Here is a 19528-nt window from a genome sequence, read left to right on the forward strand (position 1 = left end):
ATCTTTGAAAAGAATATGAACATCGATTCAGATCAATTTTCCATGGGTATACTCGTGATACCATAGATGCTTTCCAAATGGTATTTATTGGTAGTGAATGTCATTCAACTTGCACCATTAAGTCTCTAGAGGGTACGAAGAAACGACAACTTGCACAAACTCTTTGTTCATTGTTTTGGATCATCGAAGTGACTTTACATCTATCAAAAATCACCTTTTGTTTGTAAGGGCAAGAAAAGATAAGGGGGACAAGATAGTGGATCAAAGATGAACCACTTTTGAGCAACTTGACTGATTTGACCAGGGACTGACTTCTTCTTCAGCACTGTGGCAGTAGGAAATAATATAGCAGCTCCTTTCTAAACCCAGACCTATTAGAATGTTGTCAAATGCTTAAGGCATGACTTACTTAAGCTTTTCAAGAACACTGTCCTACTTGACAATCGTTAGTGAAGCCTAGTAAACATGGATGGATGGACATTTTAACATCCTAATTTTATCTTGATATTTCAGCAACTATTGGAATTATCTGGCTATCTTTTCATGAATTTTCATTTGCATATGAATGTTTCCATCAGAAATGTAACCAAATGCAAATGCAATCGGATTTGCATTAATAGCCTTTTGGCTTAAACAGGAGGAAAATTCAGATTTTTCTGGATAGGCAAACTAAACTGCATCTAGAAGCACTACTAGTGTTTGGAGAGGCAATTCACTTGTTAGATCAAATTTGGGTATGCTAGGTTTCAATGTCACATGTGATTGGGACAAAGACATCAAATCATATTCTCTCTTTAAGGATCATCTTTGATCATCTTTGTATCCTGAGCTTTGAGCATATTGCCTAGAAATTAGTAGCCTCTCAAGAATCATTTATGGAATGAATGTGGAATAAATTACGTGCTTAACATTAGTCTTGGTGTAAAAGTCTTCTAATAAAAGGAAGCATAAGATAAGATACCCACAGTTGAGCTAGGAACTCAGACCTGCTATTCAGGCAATTGTAGAACAATTATGGAATAAACTGTTTAGTGATGGCCATAAATATTTGCAAGAATTCAAAAGGGTTCAGTTGAGTATTCAAAAAGAATTTAATGAAGAAGATAGCACTCAATCATTTAAATCTATTTGCTCCATCAAGATTTTCTTCATGCGGTATAGGTATGCTATTACCTATATATGTCATGTATCTAGAGTCACTTAAGTGGTCTAGATTCTAGACTTCCATGAACTAGTCTAGGTCTAACCAACACAGGTATAATGTGGTTTTCCCTTGGTGTTGCTATGGGTACTTGTAACCTATGGTTTTCCCGCTCAGTACCACAACATTTTCCTTTGCCTGGCATCGGCTCCCCATATTCTCTACTGTCAAACTTTATGGTACCCAAGGGAGCTGCCATGTTAGTGCATGATTCTGCTCCCCTAGCTACAATGGCTTAATCTGCACCTAAAATGAACTTATTTTAGTTCTCCATTCTCCAGGCCAAACTGTTGATTGGTTCAGGGGTAGCCAATGGATCCAACTGAGTCAGTAAATCATTTCCTTATGATTTTAGGACTTTGTTCCAAAGAGAGAATCAAGAGAATTTATTTCCCTCAAGTAACTGCTGCTATAAGATGTAGAACAAAGGAATCGATATATCTCATTGTAAGGTAAGAAGATTTATGAAGAAAGAGACTGAAGCAGGTATACAAAGAAAAGCAAAGACAAGATGGCAAGTCCTGATAGTACATTTCTAGCTATATTTGCTCCTGAGGCCAAGCTGCACCTGTGTCCTTCCGGTGGCTCTGTTGTCAATCCTCTTTAGATTCTGTGAGTTGAAAAACTCCCCTTTCTACTTTAGACTATGTGTGTTTCAGTCTCTAAGATCCAAAATCACCCCACTTGTTATATTTGAACAAACAATGGGATTAATTTTTGGTTACTTTCAAACTTGTTGAGAAGGATAAAGTTTTGGTTGTATACAGAAGTTTACATTTTTGGTTTTTACAAAGATTTTGTAATACTGTATAGTGGACATAGGAATGAGGTAGAAAATTCACTAGAAAGTTACAGAATTCCCCACTGCATTTTCTATTGTAAAATCAGCTTCCTTTTCCTTTTTTTTTTTCTTTCTGTAATCCTCTTTACTCCTTGGTCTCCTTGGAAGAACTGCCAAAACACACTGACAAAGAATATTTGCATGATATTTATGATCAAACCATAACAAAAATTCACAAGAAACCTCAAGTGATTTCTTCCCATACCTTCTCCAGAGATTTTGCATTTAGTCCTAAAATTTATCCTAATGTCTTGCAAATATTTCAACCTCCCCTAAGGTCAGGTAAACTTTTCTCTATCCAAAAAAACCCAAAAACCAAAACAATGCATTAATTAAAAATGTTTCTTCATCACCACGTGTATTTTAGTATTGTTAGGATGAATTTCTAGGTCACTTCAAGTTAGAAAAGCCTCACATTTCTTGTCAGTATGTTGTTCACCCTTACAAATGTTGCTTTTAAGAACATATTTTTCATTTTATTTATTTTAGAAGGAGAGAGAGAATGTGCGAGTGGGGGAGAACGATGGGGGGAGAGAGAGAGAATCCCAAGCAAGCTCCACACTTAGAGAAGAGTCTGACACTGGGCTCGATCCCATGACCCTGGGATCATGACCTGAGCCAAAATCAAGAGTAGGACGCTTAACCAACTGAGCCACCCAGGTGCCCCACTAATATTGCTTATTAATGATACTTGCATAAATACTTTTATGTTTATCTTAGATATTGATATTTTTAGATAATGATAAATATAAATATGGATTGACTTTTAAAGTTATTCCTTAAAAAATCAAGTCATGTTGACAGAACTCTAAATAAAAGAGATATATTGGTCTTCAAATCAGTCACCTCCCATAATTGAGTTTTTAGGACACTTTCTCAAAGATACTTAAAAGCGAGGTTTGCTTAGTGTTTACAAATAGTTAAATCATAAATACTTATTCCTTCTCTTTTACTGTTTCCCTCTTTACTTCCATCCTTTTGCCATTTATTTTCTTTATTTGTAATGAGCATGTGTTCATGTACTCTATTATAACTGATCTAGTACCCCACATGTTTTCAATTTTCATTAAAAAACTGAAGAAATATGTTTGAATATTATGCTAAGCCATTTTAATGAACATAAAATGAATAAGTAATTCTTTTGGAAAAGAAAACGTCTTGGAGGGTCGAGAAAAGCTGAAGTAAATACATGTAAGAAACCGAGTAGAATCATTCATCCATCCCATTGTTTAATAACTGTTTATTGAGTCCCTACTAATGCCAGAGAGTGGGCTTTGGGATGAGGATCCAATGGTGTTGATTGATAATTGCTTTCCTGCTTCTGTGATTCTCATATTTAGAGATATGTACATGAAATGCTTGTGGTTCTGCAATATACACATATAAACACATAAACATGTAACAGGATTGTGTGTGTGTGTGTGTGTGTGTATGTGTGTGCATACTTCTCAGCAAAATGTAGAAATTATGTACATATCATAGAATCTGATATTTACTCACTTCATATGTCAAGGTAAAGGGACCTGAAGAAACAATCACAAATCTAGGTAACTGTGTTCATCATCTCTTAGAAAAATAGTCTCTTTACTAACATTTTAGAGGACAAGAAAACATGGAAAATTATTTTAAATTTAGTCTTCTCTATTGAATTTTTAAAGAAGCTCATACTCCGCATTCGTTGAGGTATATAAATTCTCATGGCTACCTTGTTTAAAGTTGACTAATTAATGAACATAAGCATTTTACCATTAAAAATGCATGCGTGCCTTTCTGTAGAAGGCTTCCAAAATACATATTGGCACCAGATATCTAAAAACAGCTGTGAGGGAAGAGGACGATCTTTTTCTCATCACACTGCTACACGGCAGGCAGCCCCACAGAGCCTCGACTGCTACAGAGGTGAGCGCAGAGACAGAGAAGGCTCCTTAAGAGCGACAAAGTTTTCTTTTCTTCTTGGGAATTAGCACAGCGCCTGGGTCCATCTCTCCGCGCCTCAATGGGAGCTCCCCAAGTGTAAGAACTTTAGGAGAGAGTGGCAGAAGGAATGGGGGGGGGGGGGGGGGGGATGAGATCTCTGCAGGATCAAATGTCTCCCTAAACAGCAGGAAGCAGCCCAGTCAGGGACACAGTCTAATTTCAAAGTGAGGTTTTATATTAAGGGATTGTGAACATCAAGATTTAGAGACTACTAACCTTGAGACAGTTTTGATTGCTATGTATTGGTACAGAATCCATGACTTTAAAGGAAAAAAAAATCTCAAGTAAATTCAAGTGTATTGACTTTTCACATTACTGTGTAATCTAAAATTTTGGACTTGGTATATTACTGAAAAGATTCTTAGACTCTGTTATGATATGTTAGAGGGGTTTGTAAAGTAAGGTGTCTTGCCCAGCAAATCCGCACTCTTTTTATACGCTTTTTGTAGAGACACACAACAACTGAGGGTGTTCTAGGACACTGGTTTTCACAATGTGGTCTCCAGGCCAGCAGCATCGGCATTACCTGGGAGCTTGTTCAAAACAGAATCAGCAGTCTGTGTTTTGACAAGCCCTTCAGGGGGTTCTGATGCACGCCCAGTTTAAGAATCATTGCCCTGGGAATTCAATTATCTGCATCACCCAGGTAAAGAAGGTATTCAGTAACATGGTTTTGGGAAGTAGCTCAGAATTAGTCCCATATCATGTGGCCTTCCTGAGGATCTCTACCTGAGTTCATAACCTCTTTCTGCACTTACTAAATATCATCTTCATATCTCAATCACTGACCTTATCACATTACATTGTAACCCTTCGTTGACCTGCAGGCAGACTGCATTTTATTCAACTTTGTACCACGAGTGCCTGGTACATTGCCTGGCACACAGCTAATGCTCAATAACTGAACGATTGGACCAGGTTCACGGTCCCTGGGCAACCCATTTTGGCTAGCAACTTGTGATTTTTAATCTCAGTATCTTCATCTGTGAAATGAGCTGGTATATGCTTTCTGGGGTATCCTTGAAGTTTCAGAATTCCATACTTTCAATTAATTAATTGCCCTATCAATTTGCTTTTTTATTCACTGGCTAGGCCTAAAGAGGTTCATCTATATTCTTTTCAATTAAAAACTCAAAGCAACATAGCTTTTTGATGAAGGCAACATATACACAGATTAAGATTTTGGAGGTGACTAGAAACCATTGACAACTTCACAAGGAAAACAGTGCTTATTAAATGTTTGTGGAATGAATGAAGGAGTCACTCAAGGAGCATGGGCTATCAGTTATTTCTTGTGGGAACCCTTGCTGTGAAGTGGAGATAGCTGCTGCTAATCGCAAACAAAGCTAATAAAACCACAGCATTCATCAGCCAGGAGGTATACACTGATTACAGTCTGAACATGGCCCTCCTGTCTAACCAAGTGCTACATCTGTTTTTCTGTCCTCGAAACCTCTCTTTTTCTCTAGTGTATTTACTTATTTTTTATTTTTTTATTAATTTATTTAAAAAAATTTTTTTTAACGTTTATTTATTTTTGAGACAGAGAGAGACAGAGCATGAACAGGGGAGGGTCAGAGAGAAGGAGACGCAGAATCTGAAACAGGCTCCAGGCTCTGAGCCGTCAGCACAGAGCCCGACGCGGGGCTCGAACTCATGGACCACGAGATCATGACCTGAGCCGAAGTCAGCCGCTTAACTGACTGAGCCACCCAGGCACGCCTTATTAATTTATTTTTAATGTTTATTTACAATTTTGAGAGAGAGAGAGAAAGACAGAGAGTGAGTGGGGCAGGGGCAGAGAGAGAGGGAGACACAGAATCCGAAGCAGGCTCCAGGTTCTGAGCTGTCAGCACAGAGCCCGACGCGGGGCTCGAACCCACGAGTTGTAAGATCATGACCTGAGCTGAAGTTGGACGCTCAATGGACGGGGCCATCCCGGTGCCCCTCTCTAGTTTATTTTTAAAAACCTATTGTACGGAGTGAACTAAAAATCTTCAAATGAGGATTTACATGACATACCTGATGACAAAACTCCTCCAACACATGAGTGTGACAGATATTATAAACAACAAGAAAACGACATGCTTTATAATAGTATGGTTCCCTCCTTTGAGTATTTAGGTGTCAATTGAATGATCTCATAAACTGATCTTGCACAATTGAGTAACACTACACATCCACTCAACTCTTGCTGAGAAATAACTTATGATCAAACTTGTGTGGCTTCTGTTACCCACATAAGAAAGATAGCTAATTTAAAGTGTTTAATTTAGGGGCACTTGGCTGGCTCAGTTGTTGAAGCGTGCAACTCTTGATCTCGGGGTTGTGAGTTCAAGCCCTGTGTTGGGTCTAGAGATTACTTAAATACATTTTTAAAAAGATTAAAAAATATTTAAAAAGTTAAAGGATTTAATTTACACTCCATGTAAAAATAATATGAGGAAATTGGAAGTTATTAAATCTAGAGGATAATAATGGTACAGAAAATTTCGTACTCTTTTTCCCACTTTCTTCTATGAGAATGATGTGATGCACAGAATTTGTATTTAAAGAGGCCAAACCACTTGCCAGCCTCCTAACCTTATCATTAATATCACCATTTTAGGGGAGCTATACCTTGACACCTGGTGTTTCTTGCTTAAGCGAGATTTTCAATCTAGGTCTAGAGTCTTTCACTGCTCTGGAGACCCCTCAGAACTTGGAAGAATCTGGTAAACCTGGACATAGCTGGCATTTCTCAGTGGTGGTGAATCCCTGATCCCACCCCTTCCCATTCTGGCTTATACTCTGCTATTATATCCTAATGCATTTTGTGAGCTATATGCAGGACTAATTACACTACATAATTTGTGGGGCCCAGTGCACAATGACAACAGCAGAACATTAAACCAAAGTCAAAGCCCTTCCAAATGTAGGGCCCTGGGTATAATACCATGAGGCAGGACCATCCCCTTCCCATGCCAACTAGCTCAGCCGGTGCTTTGTTTTCTTTGTTGATGCTTCCCAGCAAAAATTCATCAGAAGAAAGGGTATGGTGGGGTGGAGTCCAAAATTTCTAGTCTAATTTCCTCCTTTAACAGATGATACAACTAAGGTATAGATGAGGCTTATGATTCATAGAAAGTTAGACAAATAATTTCTGGAAGAGCTTGATGGAGCATTCATGTATCCTGACTCTTAACCCATTACTCTTTCCACTGTATCATAGTGACTCAGTATGAGAGAAAGAGAGAATGAGTGAGAGAGAAACCCATCTTTTCAGTTCTTCATTATGCCTAACTGATTTGACATGATTTGAAGAGGTCCTAGATGCTGACAACATTGCCAGCATTATAAATAGTTCTAAATGACAACATTATAACACCATAAAATTAGTATGGGGGAAAGCCATGGTGAATGCTGACTTCAATATAAATAAAAGATGAAATTTTAAACTTTTTTCCTTCATGTTCCTGCGCTTCTGAATCCTATAAACTTGTTTCATTCCCTACCCCCCCACCCCCCACCCCACTGGGCAATCCACATCCAAGTCTATTGGGGTAAAGAGAAAACATCATAAAAATTCTTCAAATTCTCTAATCAAGATGCTTACTTACAATTTCCATTTAATATTTAAGGATTTTGTTTTCCTACTTTAGATAGTCCTTATGTTTAATCGTGTTTCTAAAGGCACTCAGTATGGAATAACTTGATTGTAAATAAAGAATGTCTCAAGTTTGACTTAGGACTAGAGAAAAAAAAAGACCAATCCTTTATTCATGGTTCATTTTGCTTTTCCATTCCACATATTACTTGTTTATCCCCCCACATGCTTAATGATACCCTCCTACATGCGTTGCACTTCTTCAGATTACATGAAACTGTGTTGTCCTGTCATAGTAATACCCCATCCCTCACAGACCTTTCCAGCGCAGCCACTCCTTCTGTCCTCTGTCAAAGCTCACAGAGCAAAGAGGATGGGTCAACACACTCCTCAATTCACATGGCCATTTCTAACCAATGTTCCTATGTTATTAATTTTCTGTCCGTTTGTTGGTTTTGCTCACTTATTCATTAATTCAACAAACAACCTGTCTGTCAACCATCAAGGTTGTATGAACACTGTGCCCATTTAGAGGGAATTTGGAGCAGAGCAAACAACCTCTACCCTCAAAAAACCTCCAGTTGTAACTGCAATTTTCTGAAGCTCTAAATCCATTTTTGCCATCATGGTTTAGGACGCTACTTGCATAGCTTAGGTAAGATGATACTTGTCCCCTGGTTGTATTTACCCCAGGCTGCCATTACTATCATTCTGGGAAACTTCATGGCTCAACAAATAGTCCAGGGGGATCCCGGCTTCACAGGGCTTTGAGGCTCTTTAACAACAGGGATGGTCACACTTTGGTGTGGAGCTCATCCCGGGACGATTCTATCCCTACAAACCAGAAGATTTCAACCTTCTGCCCTTCCCCATCGTTCAGTTCCTCACTCCCTGGATGCAGGTCCTTCCTTGTGATGACCAGTATTCCTGTCCATTTCACCGGGTCTTCTTTTACTTGCCTCAGTTCACCTTGGAGCTTGAAATCATTTCCATCCCTGTCCCTTCTTTTCGTGTCACTCTTGCCTTGTCAAGGGAAAATCCAGCCCCGTTCTTGCCTAGAGTATCAAAAATGTCTAAAGAAACATAAATAATCATACAGACTTGTTTCAGTCCATGTTATCCAAATGGGATATTCTTTTATGATGGGAATTGAACCTCCATACACTGTCCACTGCAATTACTCTAAATTTCCATTCTTCAAGATTCCAACCCCACTCCCTTTCCTTACTGTCAATTGATCATCTCTTTTCCTACTTACCTCAAACAGTGCACACAACCCATATGACGTGAATTCTCTGAACTACCCTTAAATTCGACCAGAATCTCTATAATCATTCTCCACTTTTCTTTTGAACCTACTGCTAAAAAAGATGTGCCTCTGCCCACAGCCAAGACTACTCTCTAATGCTACTTCCTCATAACTACTGATAACTTACTCCATCCTTTACCCAGTCTCCTTTTACATTTTCAACTTTCTCCATGCTTCTCTTCTGCACAGAGCCATGTTTAACAAGCCTTTCTCCTGACGAAAATGTTCTCTGAATTTTATGGTCTTCTAAGGCTCTCTATCCTCATGTCTCCAATATTTGACCCTACACTGTCAAAAACCCTCTGCAATATTTAACACCTTTCACTTGAACCTACATAGCTTGTTGCATTTCAAATAAAACAGCTTAATCCACATATTGTTATAATATTAATAACAATAATAATGACGGTTAGCAATGACTGAACATTTATTATGTCTAACATTGTGCTAAGCAGTTTACACACATTTCCTGTTCATCTACCACTGTTTTATTCACCCAGTTGAAGGTAAGTCCTTAATGACAGTGACTATTCATTGTATTTTTCATGATGTCTAACAAAATGTCTTAAACTTCGTAGGGTCACCCTAAGTGACTATTGATCTGAATAGCTAATGAGGCTATTAATGATTTATTTATAAATTTTGCTTTCATGTCATTATGATTTTTTTAAAAGATTTTATTTCTAAGTAATCTCTACACCCAACGTGGGGCTCCAACTTACAATCCCAAGATCAAGAGCTGCATGTTGTACTGACTGAGCCAGCCAGGCGCCCCAGGATTTGACATTTCTTAAGAACACAAACTATGTCTTCTATTTACTTACAGTTTCTTTCTCAAACCTCAGTTCAAATTCTGCACACAACAAATACCCTGACGGAAAAGAATAAATGTAGGTATCTTAGTGGTTAACAAGTGACAAACATTTTATTACTTGTTTATTTGTTTGTCATTCAGGACAGGAAGAAGAACAACATATAATTCCTGATGCTAGTCAGTGATCAAGAAAAGTCTTTGACAGATTTCATCATTATACACAAATGTTGTACATCCTCTTCTACATTTAAGAAAGGATGCTAGATAAAGATGAAATGAGATAGAAGACTAAGCAATTCCTTCTTAAGCTTCATATTTTGACCTCAAATGCATTGTTGGAGCAGTGAAAAGACATCTTTCCTACAGCTTGTCTGCTTGGTTTTCTAAGCTGTCAAAGGAATTTAATGGGCAGAGGCTCTCAAAATTGACTGGTTAGTCCCTCCATTACAAATCTGTTAAATATTGCAATTTAGTTTTCTAGAGAAGAAGTTAGTGAGGAGCCAGTGTTATTGGGAGGTTCAGCATCCATTTATTTCTTAGGGAATAAAAATGGTTTAAAGCTTATCTGGAGATACAAACCAACTGGCAAAATAAACAAATCAGGGTAAGCATCTAGTATATATTAGGCAGTGCACTAGGTACTTCAAAAATAATATACCATTTAGTTCCTACAGTGAGACTTTGTACATAGGGAATCATTGTTTCCACTTTACTGATGTAGAAATGAATTTTTTCCACTCAAGTTCATGTAAGTAGTAATCGGTAAAGACAAAATTCAAATGTTTATCTGACTGTAAACTAATCTGGAGCATCCCAGACCAACATTTACCTTTCATGGGTAAAAGCATTCCTATATTATCCTTAAAAGATTGGAAGCATGTTTAATGACTACAGTTAGAGTCAACACAGTTAGTTCTTGGACAGTAATTTTATTGTGTTATGTAAGATTAAGAATGGAGACCTAAATTGGCCTTACCCAGTTTCTAGATGGAAAGTGGTAAGGTGCTTTTCTTTTCCCAGCAAAGGAAGAAAAGGCACAGGTGGTTATTAATAGCCCTTTATAACTAGAGTACTAGATTGTCTGAATAAATATAACTTACACACATTCAAAGAGGAAAACATCAGGGGCCTATTGGGTCTTGCTATGCACGTGGAACTGCGTTAATGGTAATGATCACCAAGCACCTAAGATACATCCTTGTTACTACTAGCACGTAGGCTTTATAATGCTCCTAAGTTTTTCCGTTTCTCTAATCTTCTTTGAAAATAGTGGGTTTTCCCCCCACATACTCTTGAAAATTCTACACAATAATTTTATTCTGAATTTGAATCTCATTAAAATATGGAAGATGTAAGGTTCTTTACAAAAGGGCATTCTTTGTCTTATGTGTTAAAGCCTACAATTCTTTCATTTTTGAAACATTAAAACCAATGTAGAAATATTAAATGCAATATAGAGAGTTGTTAATGTAAGTCAGGGTTTGCGGTGCTTCATGTTGTTATAAGTCAACTTTGCTGTGCTGCTAATCTAACTTGGTTGTAAAAAAAAAAATAGTGACACTGTACATTGTTCTTCTTTGCCTTTAACAAGTTGATTTCAGGACTTGAATCCTGGTGTCACTATCTGAAGATACTGGACTTAATCCCCTCCACAAGGAATGTTTTCCCATATTGTGACTTCCTTTCTCAGAGTCCATTTCTTCTCCACCAAATACTCATTCATTCGTTCGTTCGTTCATTCACTCATTTATTATGCCAGTCATAACGTGTACCATGTGTTCACTGATGTACTGGGCACTTTGAGGCAAACAGGGAATAGTCCTTTTCTTAAAGCAAATATTTTGGGGGCCTTTACTAAGGCAAATATATACATTATTTATTTAGTTACCTCAACAATCCTATGAGGTAGATGGCGTGATAATATACCCCCATTTTACAGCTCAAGAATTCTCTTGCCTTCATAAAATTAACTAGGCTAAATAGGTGCAAACATTAGAAAGGGGAACAATTCAACATGCTAGAATTACTGGTGTCCACTTGAGGGCTGTGGAATTTCAGAGAAGGAAGAGATTGATGTGGTTTGGGGTGTTTAAGAATGACCACATTATGCAAATGGAATGTGAACTGGCCCTGAAGAACAGAAGGGTAGGTAGAGTTTGGATAACTGGAGGAAAGGGAGCGAGAAATTAGGGTCTCAAGGAATAGCATGGGCAGAGATTCAGAGGTTGGTATAAATGTGATTCTCTGTTGATATTACCAAAAGATTTGGTCTGATGAGAATAGAACACTGTTGGTATGAAATGGATGGCACTTAATACTGGTCTGAAGAATGTGGGTTTTGTCCTTTGGGTACTAAGAAGCAATTAAGGATTCTAAGAAGGAAGTTTGACCAATGAGAAAAGGGTTATAGGATGAATGTGGACTGAGCAAATAGAGGAGGACATGAAGGCTGGACACCAGTCAAATGTAACTGAATCTTTCTCATTTGGGAGATTGGAATAATGAGAGATGAAAATGTCTGGTTGGTTATTTCATGTCAGGTGTCAAAAATATGTCAACCTGGAAACCTGAAGGGGAAGTCCAAGCGTTGTTTGTCTCTCATTCACTCCCTCAATTTTTTTAAAAACTCTTTGTGACCTAGACCATTCTAGGATCTGTAGCAAGAAAGTGACCAAAACTTCATTACCATTTCTGTCCTCAAGTAGCTTTTAATCTAGTGGGAAGAAACATACCTGCAGGTGACTAAGTATGAGAGAAAAATTAATACATTCTAAAAGAAGACCCTCAAAGGAAGGAGTAGTTAATCTTGAGTAGGAGACTATAAGATGGCTTCCTGGTAGAGGTGGCTTTTAAGAACGCAGATGATGCTGTCAGACTAAAAAGAATGAATAGCTTTCTACGTTGATGGAAAATCATAAGCAAAGGCAAAAGAGTATAAATGGTAAGCAGTCCTTCAGAATTGAAGCATATACCAGGAAGTAGTAGTAAAGCAAGATGGTGTTGGATCAAGAGGATATCAGTTCGACTCAAATGCCAACTCAGTCTGAAAGCAGTGGAGAGCCAGGCAAGGTTGAGTACAAAGTGGAGTGGGAGATGAGTTACCATTATTCACTTGCTCTGAATTAGGAAAATTCACTTGCCCAGAATTAGGAAAACAGCTTATTACTAACTTTGTTAGTGTGAAGAAAGAATTAAAGAAACTAGGAATTGAAATGGAGCCTTGTTAACAAGGTGTCATAATAGTTCTAAGGAAAGACGAGGATTTAAATCAGGGAAGTGAAAAAAAAAAACGACGGGGAGAAATAAAAGTGATATATGATATTTATGATAGTAACCAATGACTAATTAGATAAAGCATGTAAGAGTCAAAGATGATACCATATTTTCTATCAGGACAGCTCCTCAGAGTGGTGAAAAAACCTTCTGAAGTGAAAGGTTATGTCAGGTAATTTAGATTTTTTTTCCGTATCTGCCATCAGTTAGCTATTTGGCACTTTTCACGGTTTCCTCAACTATCAGAATACAATTAAGAAACTGTTCTATAGTATAGCTTTCAATTTTAGAGTTCTTGATTGAATTCAACTAAACTCTTTCCATTGCTTCTTGCAGCTTTAAACTCAGCAGAATATACGAGGACGAAGATACTTTTAGATTTTAAAGGACTTTCTATCCATCTATATGAACTTAATTAATTTCTGCTATTTAATAGATATGTAGAACTGAGAAGAAAATTCAGAGGTGTTTTCCTTGCTTTTAGTTGGGAATGAAATTTGTGTGTTGAATATTCGGAGAAAAGTACTAGACACATTATCTTTGTCTTTCCTTCAGAGCTTATTCCCATTAATAACAACACTTTTTATCAGAAACTTTGCTTAACCTGTTTAGAATGTATCTATTCCAGGGGCGCCTGGGTGACTCAGTTGGTTGAGTGGCCGACTCTTGATTTTGACTTGGGTCATGGTCTTATGGTTTGTGAGTTCCAGCCCTGTGTTGGGCTCTGTGGTGACAGTGCGGAGCCTGCTTGAGATTCTGTCTTCCTCTCCCTCTACCCCTCCCTTCCCCACCCCCCCAATAAATAAACATTAAAAAAATGATCTATTCCAATATCTGTTGATTCTGCTTTGATTAGAAAAGAAAAATGGCTATCTGCTATCAAATTAATTCCATATTTATTCATTAAAAATATATTTATTGAGAGCCTGTTAATTTTAAGGCATTCCAAATACAGAGGACAAACTGGTGGTTACCAGAGGGGAGGTGGGTGGGTGGGTGGTTGGGTAAAATAAATGAGGATTAAGAGCGAACTTATTTTGATGAGCATTGAATAATGTATAGAATTGTTGAATCACTATATTGTACACCTGAAACTAATATAACCTTGTACATTAAGAAATAGATACAATAAATTTTGAAAAATTAAAAAATAAAATTGAAAAGTAAAGTTTAAAAAAAATTTTAAGGCTCTCTTATAGGTAATGTGGTAGCCTAAGAAACAATCCATGCTCTTGGAGTTTGCAATCTAATTTGGAAAAGACAGCACATTAATTAACAACATACTACAGAATTTATGGCAAGTTTAGGTGTTTTGTTCTATGAGCATTTACTGGAAGAAGATATCGTTATAGATTGGGATGGCTAGAGAAGGTCAGCCAATAGCTGGATCGTGTAGGACTTGGGTGGAGACAAAGAGATGGTCCATTAATAAGCAATTTCAACCAGAAGAGATGTCTTATTTCAATTCCCCATGTATTTAGCAATCAAAAAGATTCTGGGGAAAAGAAGCAGTAACTTACGGTTGTGAAGAAATACATATTTACTCTCTAAAAGGGCAGAGTTATAAACTGAAGGTCACCAGGAAATTCATAATTAGCAAGTCCAATGTATTTGTTCAGCATTCTTTCAAATATAATTATTTGAATCTTTTGATTGAATTGACCATTCTCTACTTTTTGAATCTTTCTTTGCCTTCTGGCTGTTTAATTTTTCTCTATCTTAATCTTTTTTCTTTCAATGAATTTGATTTTTCTCCCTACCCACCAGCAACCCTGGCCTCATCTTTCTAGCTGTTTCAATAAATACACTCTCAATTGTTAGTTTCATAGTCCCATGATGGTAAATACTATCGGAATATATTTGCATCACTCTCAAATCTCTATCTCTAGCCCTGACTTCCTGTGTTTCAATTCCTCATTTCCAATGAGCATGCTCATATTCACATCCATATATAACTCTTCTATGAAGATACTTACGTCTAAAGACTAACTTAAGGTCTTCTCAAAATGGGATCCTCCTTCTTTTTATCTTTTAATCAAGTATTCCCATGTTCTAAACATGAAGATGTGTAATCTTGAGGCCATTTTGAATCCATCACCCAGAGATTCAACTGTTTGTTAAGAAACCATGCTGCTAATTTCACCACTGTCACCACCCTAGGTCAAGCTTTTTATCACTTCACACCTGAGTAACTACAATGACTTCCAGTTGGTCTCGTTAAGTCTGGTTTTCCCCCACAGAAATCATGGTAGTATAACATGACATAAACTCTTGGGTCTGGTGCTTTACATTCTCCACCAGCTGGCTTCAACTTAAATGTCCAGCTTCACTTCCCATGAATCACTTCCTAGGACCCTCTGATTCAGGTGAATCCATTTACTCACTATCCTCTGAATAGATTTCACAGTGTCCTTTATTGGCTCACATATTCTTCTGCTAGAAAGCCCTTCCTTACTTCTCTATGACCACTGAAAATATACTTAGTTCAAATTTCCCCTCTGTCATGGAGCTTTTTCTGAATACTTATCCTGTAAGATTCCCCCCACTTTTATGATTTGAAATAATTATAGTTCCTACCATTTGTTGCACATTTATCACATATTTTTCTTATTGTTCTGTTTCTTCCTTGTGTGTTAGTCTCATCTTCCAAATTAAATAATAACCATGTCTTAGACTTCCTGGCCCATCTTCGACCACACACGCACCAATCGTGAATATATAGAAGATTCTCAGTGAATACTTTTTCATTTATTTAGTGACTGAAAACATATGAACTCTCAGGAAGAGTAAGTAAGCATCAGAAAAAGAGATCTTAAAGCCAGGTAAAAGAACATTCATAATTGATTTTTAACTCTATTGAACAGGAATCATTTTTATTAATCTCACTTTAGACTTCAAGTGTATAAAACAGCTAGTAAATAGTCACTTTGTGGGATAAATTTACATTTGTGTCATTCAAATGTCTATAAAGTTGATAAAAGTTAGTGTTTATTCACGCTTGAAGTTGAAATTTGACATTTATCTTTGAAAAAATCATGAAGCCATTTTTGATCCCATGAGTTGGGGCATTATAGAAAGTATCTAATTTATGGTATCTCTTTATCATTATGTTTTTATATGAATTTGTTATGTCTTGTCTCTATTTTATATGATGATTTATATACTCTGCAACAGAGAACATTGAAACTAGAAATATTCTCAAGAAGCAGCTAGTGTGCTTCAGGTGGGGAATTCATTTCTCAGGTGGGAAAACGGGGTTCCAAAGAGGGTAACTGACTTGCTCAAGGTCACAATCTAGCTAGTTATTGCCGAGTTATACCTAAACACTAAGATTACTCTTTCCTAATTCTATACCTTTTTCGTAATCCCATAGTGCACAGTCTCATTTTTTGTACCTTAAATTGACATGCTGAAATATAAGAAACATTACAGTTGTTCATTATTTCTCTTATTTTATACCGAAGAAAGTGAATTAGTGCCTTGTAAGTTATTAATAAGAACATTCTAACTAGAAGCACAGCATGAGCAGTTTATTATGATGTGTATCAACACAAGGGAGATATGACTATTGTCTGAATTATTTACATTTCAAAACTTCTCAAAACTGTAACTTTTTTCCCATTGGTGAGTTGAGTGGAAATACTTATGTGATTTTTGTTTTGTTTTGTTTTGTTTTGTTTTGGAAGATAACCTTCGACTGGGCACTAGGTTCATATTTGTAATGGCAGTGTGAAGGATTGTTTATAACACCAAAAATAATTAGCCTTATCCAGGAAAAGAGAGATAAACGTAGTGAGTCAATGTACATTTGCACTGGTGACGTGAGAATGCAAGGCAAGACGCTGTTCAGTTTTGGGGGAGGAACATGGAATGTCACAACTGTCCTGAAGTCCCATTCCACAGCAGGAGCAGAGTAAAAGAAAAGACTGCTTACTGCTTTCTTACTGTAATTTTTTTTTAGCTTCATTAAAAAGAAGTGAAATTGTCAATTCTCTATAAAACTTCTGCCTGGAAAACATTATTTAGAGGAGGTGGAAGGTACCGAGAATTAACAGTGAGGAGAGAATAAAAAGGAAGTCAGATGATCAATTTTTGTGAGGAATGTACATGGAAATTTGGTTTGTCTTCCTGAAAAAAACATTTACAATCTAAATTACAGCATATCATTTGAATTCTCGATGACTGATATCAAGTGGTGGCCAGAAGAGGCATATTACATTCTAATTTTAAGATTATTTATGCACCCTTTTAAAATAAAAATTACTACCAGAAATTTTCCCAACTCATGCTTTGAAAAAAATATGTTTATCCAGTTCAGTTTTCTCAACTTTCACAGGTGAATCAGGGGTTTAAGAATGAAAGATATATTTGCTGAATAAAATAAAATAAAATAAAATAAAATAAAATAACAAAATAAAAAAGAGAACTCTGATTTGAAACAAAACAAGAGACTTGTAATGTCTGACTTAATTGTTAAGTCATGGAGATCCAAATGGAGGGGCCAGTGTTTCTTTTCCTGACTCACCAAATCCACATGACACAGGACAAATTTGATCTTGGCAAGGTAAACACAACTTACCTGTACCATTGTTAACTGCGGTCTGGATCGTGGCTTCCGGCCCCATAGTGTCATAGTCTTCCTTCATTTCTTCTGTGGGGGAAAATTATCATTAGCATTTGAACACTGTAGAAAGGCTTACTATACTAAGCATGCCAACCACAGGAACAAGGAAGATTCTTTTAAAGGAAACAGAGAAAAGGCTTGTTGTAAACCTCTAAACAATAGCTTTGTTCAGGCAATTGAATGAATCCAATAGTGCTAGCTGCACAAGAACTTATTTACTTTAAGCATTACTGCAAGCTGTGAAAAACAGAGGTGCTTCTTTGGGGCAAACGAAGGGCTTTTCTTCTGGTGGCAGCTCTCGGGACAAACAGGGGGAAAGATATTATTTTTTCCATACGAGTCGAAAGCAACGAAGGGTTTGTACTTAGGGAGAGGCATGCTAGTTGCTGGGCCTCTGGTAACTCAGGAGGACTCATGGCCAGTCAGAATCTCATGCTTTCTCCCCTCTTGGAGGAGCTATGATGGGGGCCAATCTGTGCAGGCATATCTTTTTAAAACCTAATTCTACATATCAAAACTTGAAATTCCCGGTTTATAAAACACACATCCCAGAGGTCTTGAAAACACCTGTTTCACTGTTTTATATAAACTCCTAAAACATACCTTCCTTGAGCTTTTCCCTACCGTTCCATAAATATCTTTCTTCCTTATCATTTAGGCTACCGTATAGAATTGCAGTCATCTTCTGAGGAAAAACGTATAGGGGCAGCAAGAGCTCAATGTGGTGATGAAGATGAAACTATGTTAACACGGAGCTTGAAGATGCTAGGTGATAAAAGGTTGTTTTCCACAATGGCAATATTTTGAATTAGGGAGAGTTTGCAAACTGGGAGAGCTCTAGAATGTTCTGCCTCCCAAATTATGGAGTATGTGAGAGGGCGGAGAAGGACAGCTGACAGTCAAAAATCCTCCAAGTCAGTAAATTAAACGCGGATTTTAAAAAATTGTATTTTGACAATAACAAGGCTAAGGAGAACCAAACACGATCCAGGATAAATATCTCTCTGATCGTCATTTGACTTAAAACCAGAGAAACTTTATAAATAGGACTCTGCAAATTCCCAAATTTATCCTGACCATTCTTTGCTTATCACATTCTAGTCATAATTATCTGGTAGAAAAACAGGTTCTAGCAAATGTTACAGCAAAATTAAAATATATGTTTTACAAGTTGTATCCTGCAGCCTCTCTGTTTATGTTATCAGAACTAAAAAAAAATCATGGGCCTTTTAAGGTAAAACACACAGATGTATAAATAGATGCTTATTTAATGCTACTACCCATAACAGTCAGATGATTTGAATGGTATTTGTTTAAACTGTAGGAGCACTTTCATTTGTCTCTGGCCCTGGACTTCTCTCTCATTTAAGGAATATTTTCGCAGGGACGTTTTGCATAAAACATTTGGAAGTTCAATATACAGCCATATTGTATTGTCAATTGTAATAATTGATCGGTTGAAAGGCTCCCTCATCCGATATTTTTATCAGTCTCTGGAAGGAATTAAATTAAGGTATTTCTGAGAAGTTCAGTGCTGGCTATAAATATAGCTTTTGTGTGTTTCTTCCTCGCTCATCTCATGTGATTTCTGGTAGCCAAGAGTCAGAACAATCATAAGTTTTCCATCTGAGAGATCAAGTCACTGAGGGGAAAACAGTTAACAGCATTTTTTTTTTTTTTTGCATAATAGTGGTAATGTTCAAGATTTCTGCTGCACTTCCTTCCTCATTGTCATTTTCTTATGAAAAAGTAAAGAGAAGTTACAGTAGGTGGTTGCTTCCCAAATTATTAAACGCCGGCTATACAAATGTGTAGTTGGCATCTTGTGGGTATCACGTTCTGTGGTAATACTTTGGCTATAACCTTCTTTTACCAGAGATTATGCAACTGAGATGGTGTCACT

The 19528-nt window shown here is 37.1% G+C and overlaps 1 protein-coding gene across 5 annotated transcripts in view; it reads right to left on the bottom strand.

Moving 5' to 3' along the window:
* Positions 1–19528, bottom strand: part of ZEB2 (zinc finger E-box binding homeobox 2) — a 133809-nt gene that overhangs the window by 22569 nt on the left and 91712 nt on the right. For all 5 annotated transcript variants that reach the window (XM_032594402.1, XM_032594404.1, XM_032594403.1 and 2 more), the window contains one exon: positions 17581–17652. In XM_032594402.1, the coding sequence (XP_032450293.1) occupies positions 17581–17652 (72 nt within the window). The remainder of the gene's footprint in view (positions 1–17580; positions 17653–19528) is intronic.

The sequence above is a fragment of the Lynx canadensis genome, chromosome C1 (assembly GCF_007474595.2).
Source record: "Lynx canadensis isolate LIC74 chromosome C1, mLynCan4.pri.v2, whole genome shotgun sequence".
NCBI classification, from domain to species: Eukaryota; Metazoa; Chordata; class Mammalia; order Carnivora; family Felidae; genus Lynx; species Lynx canadensis.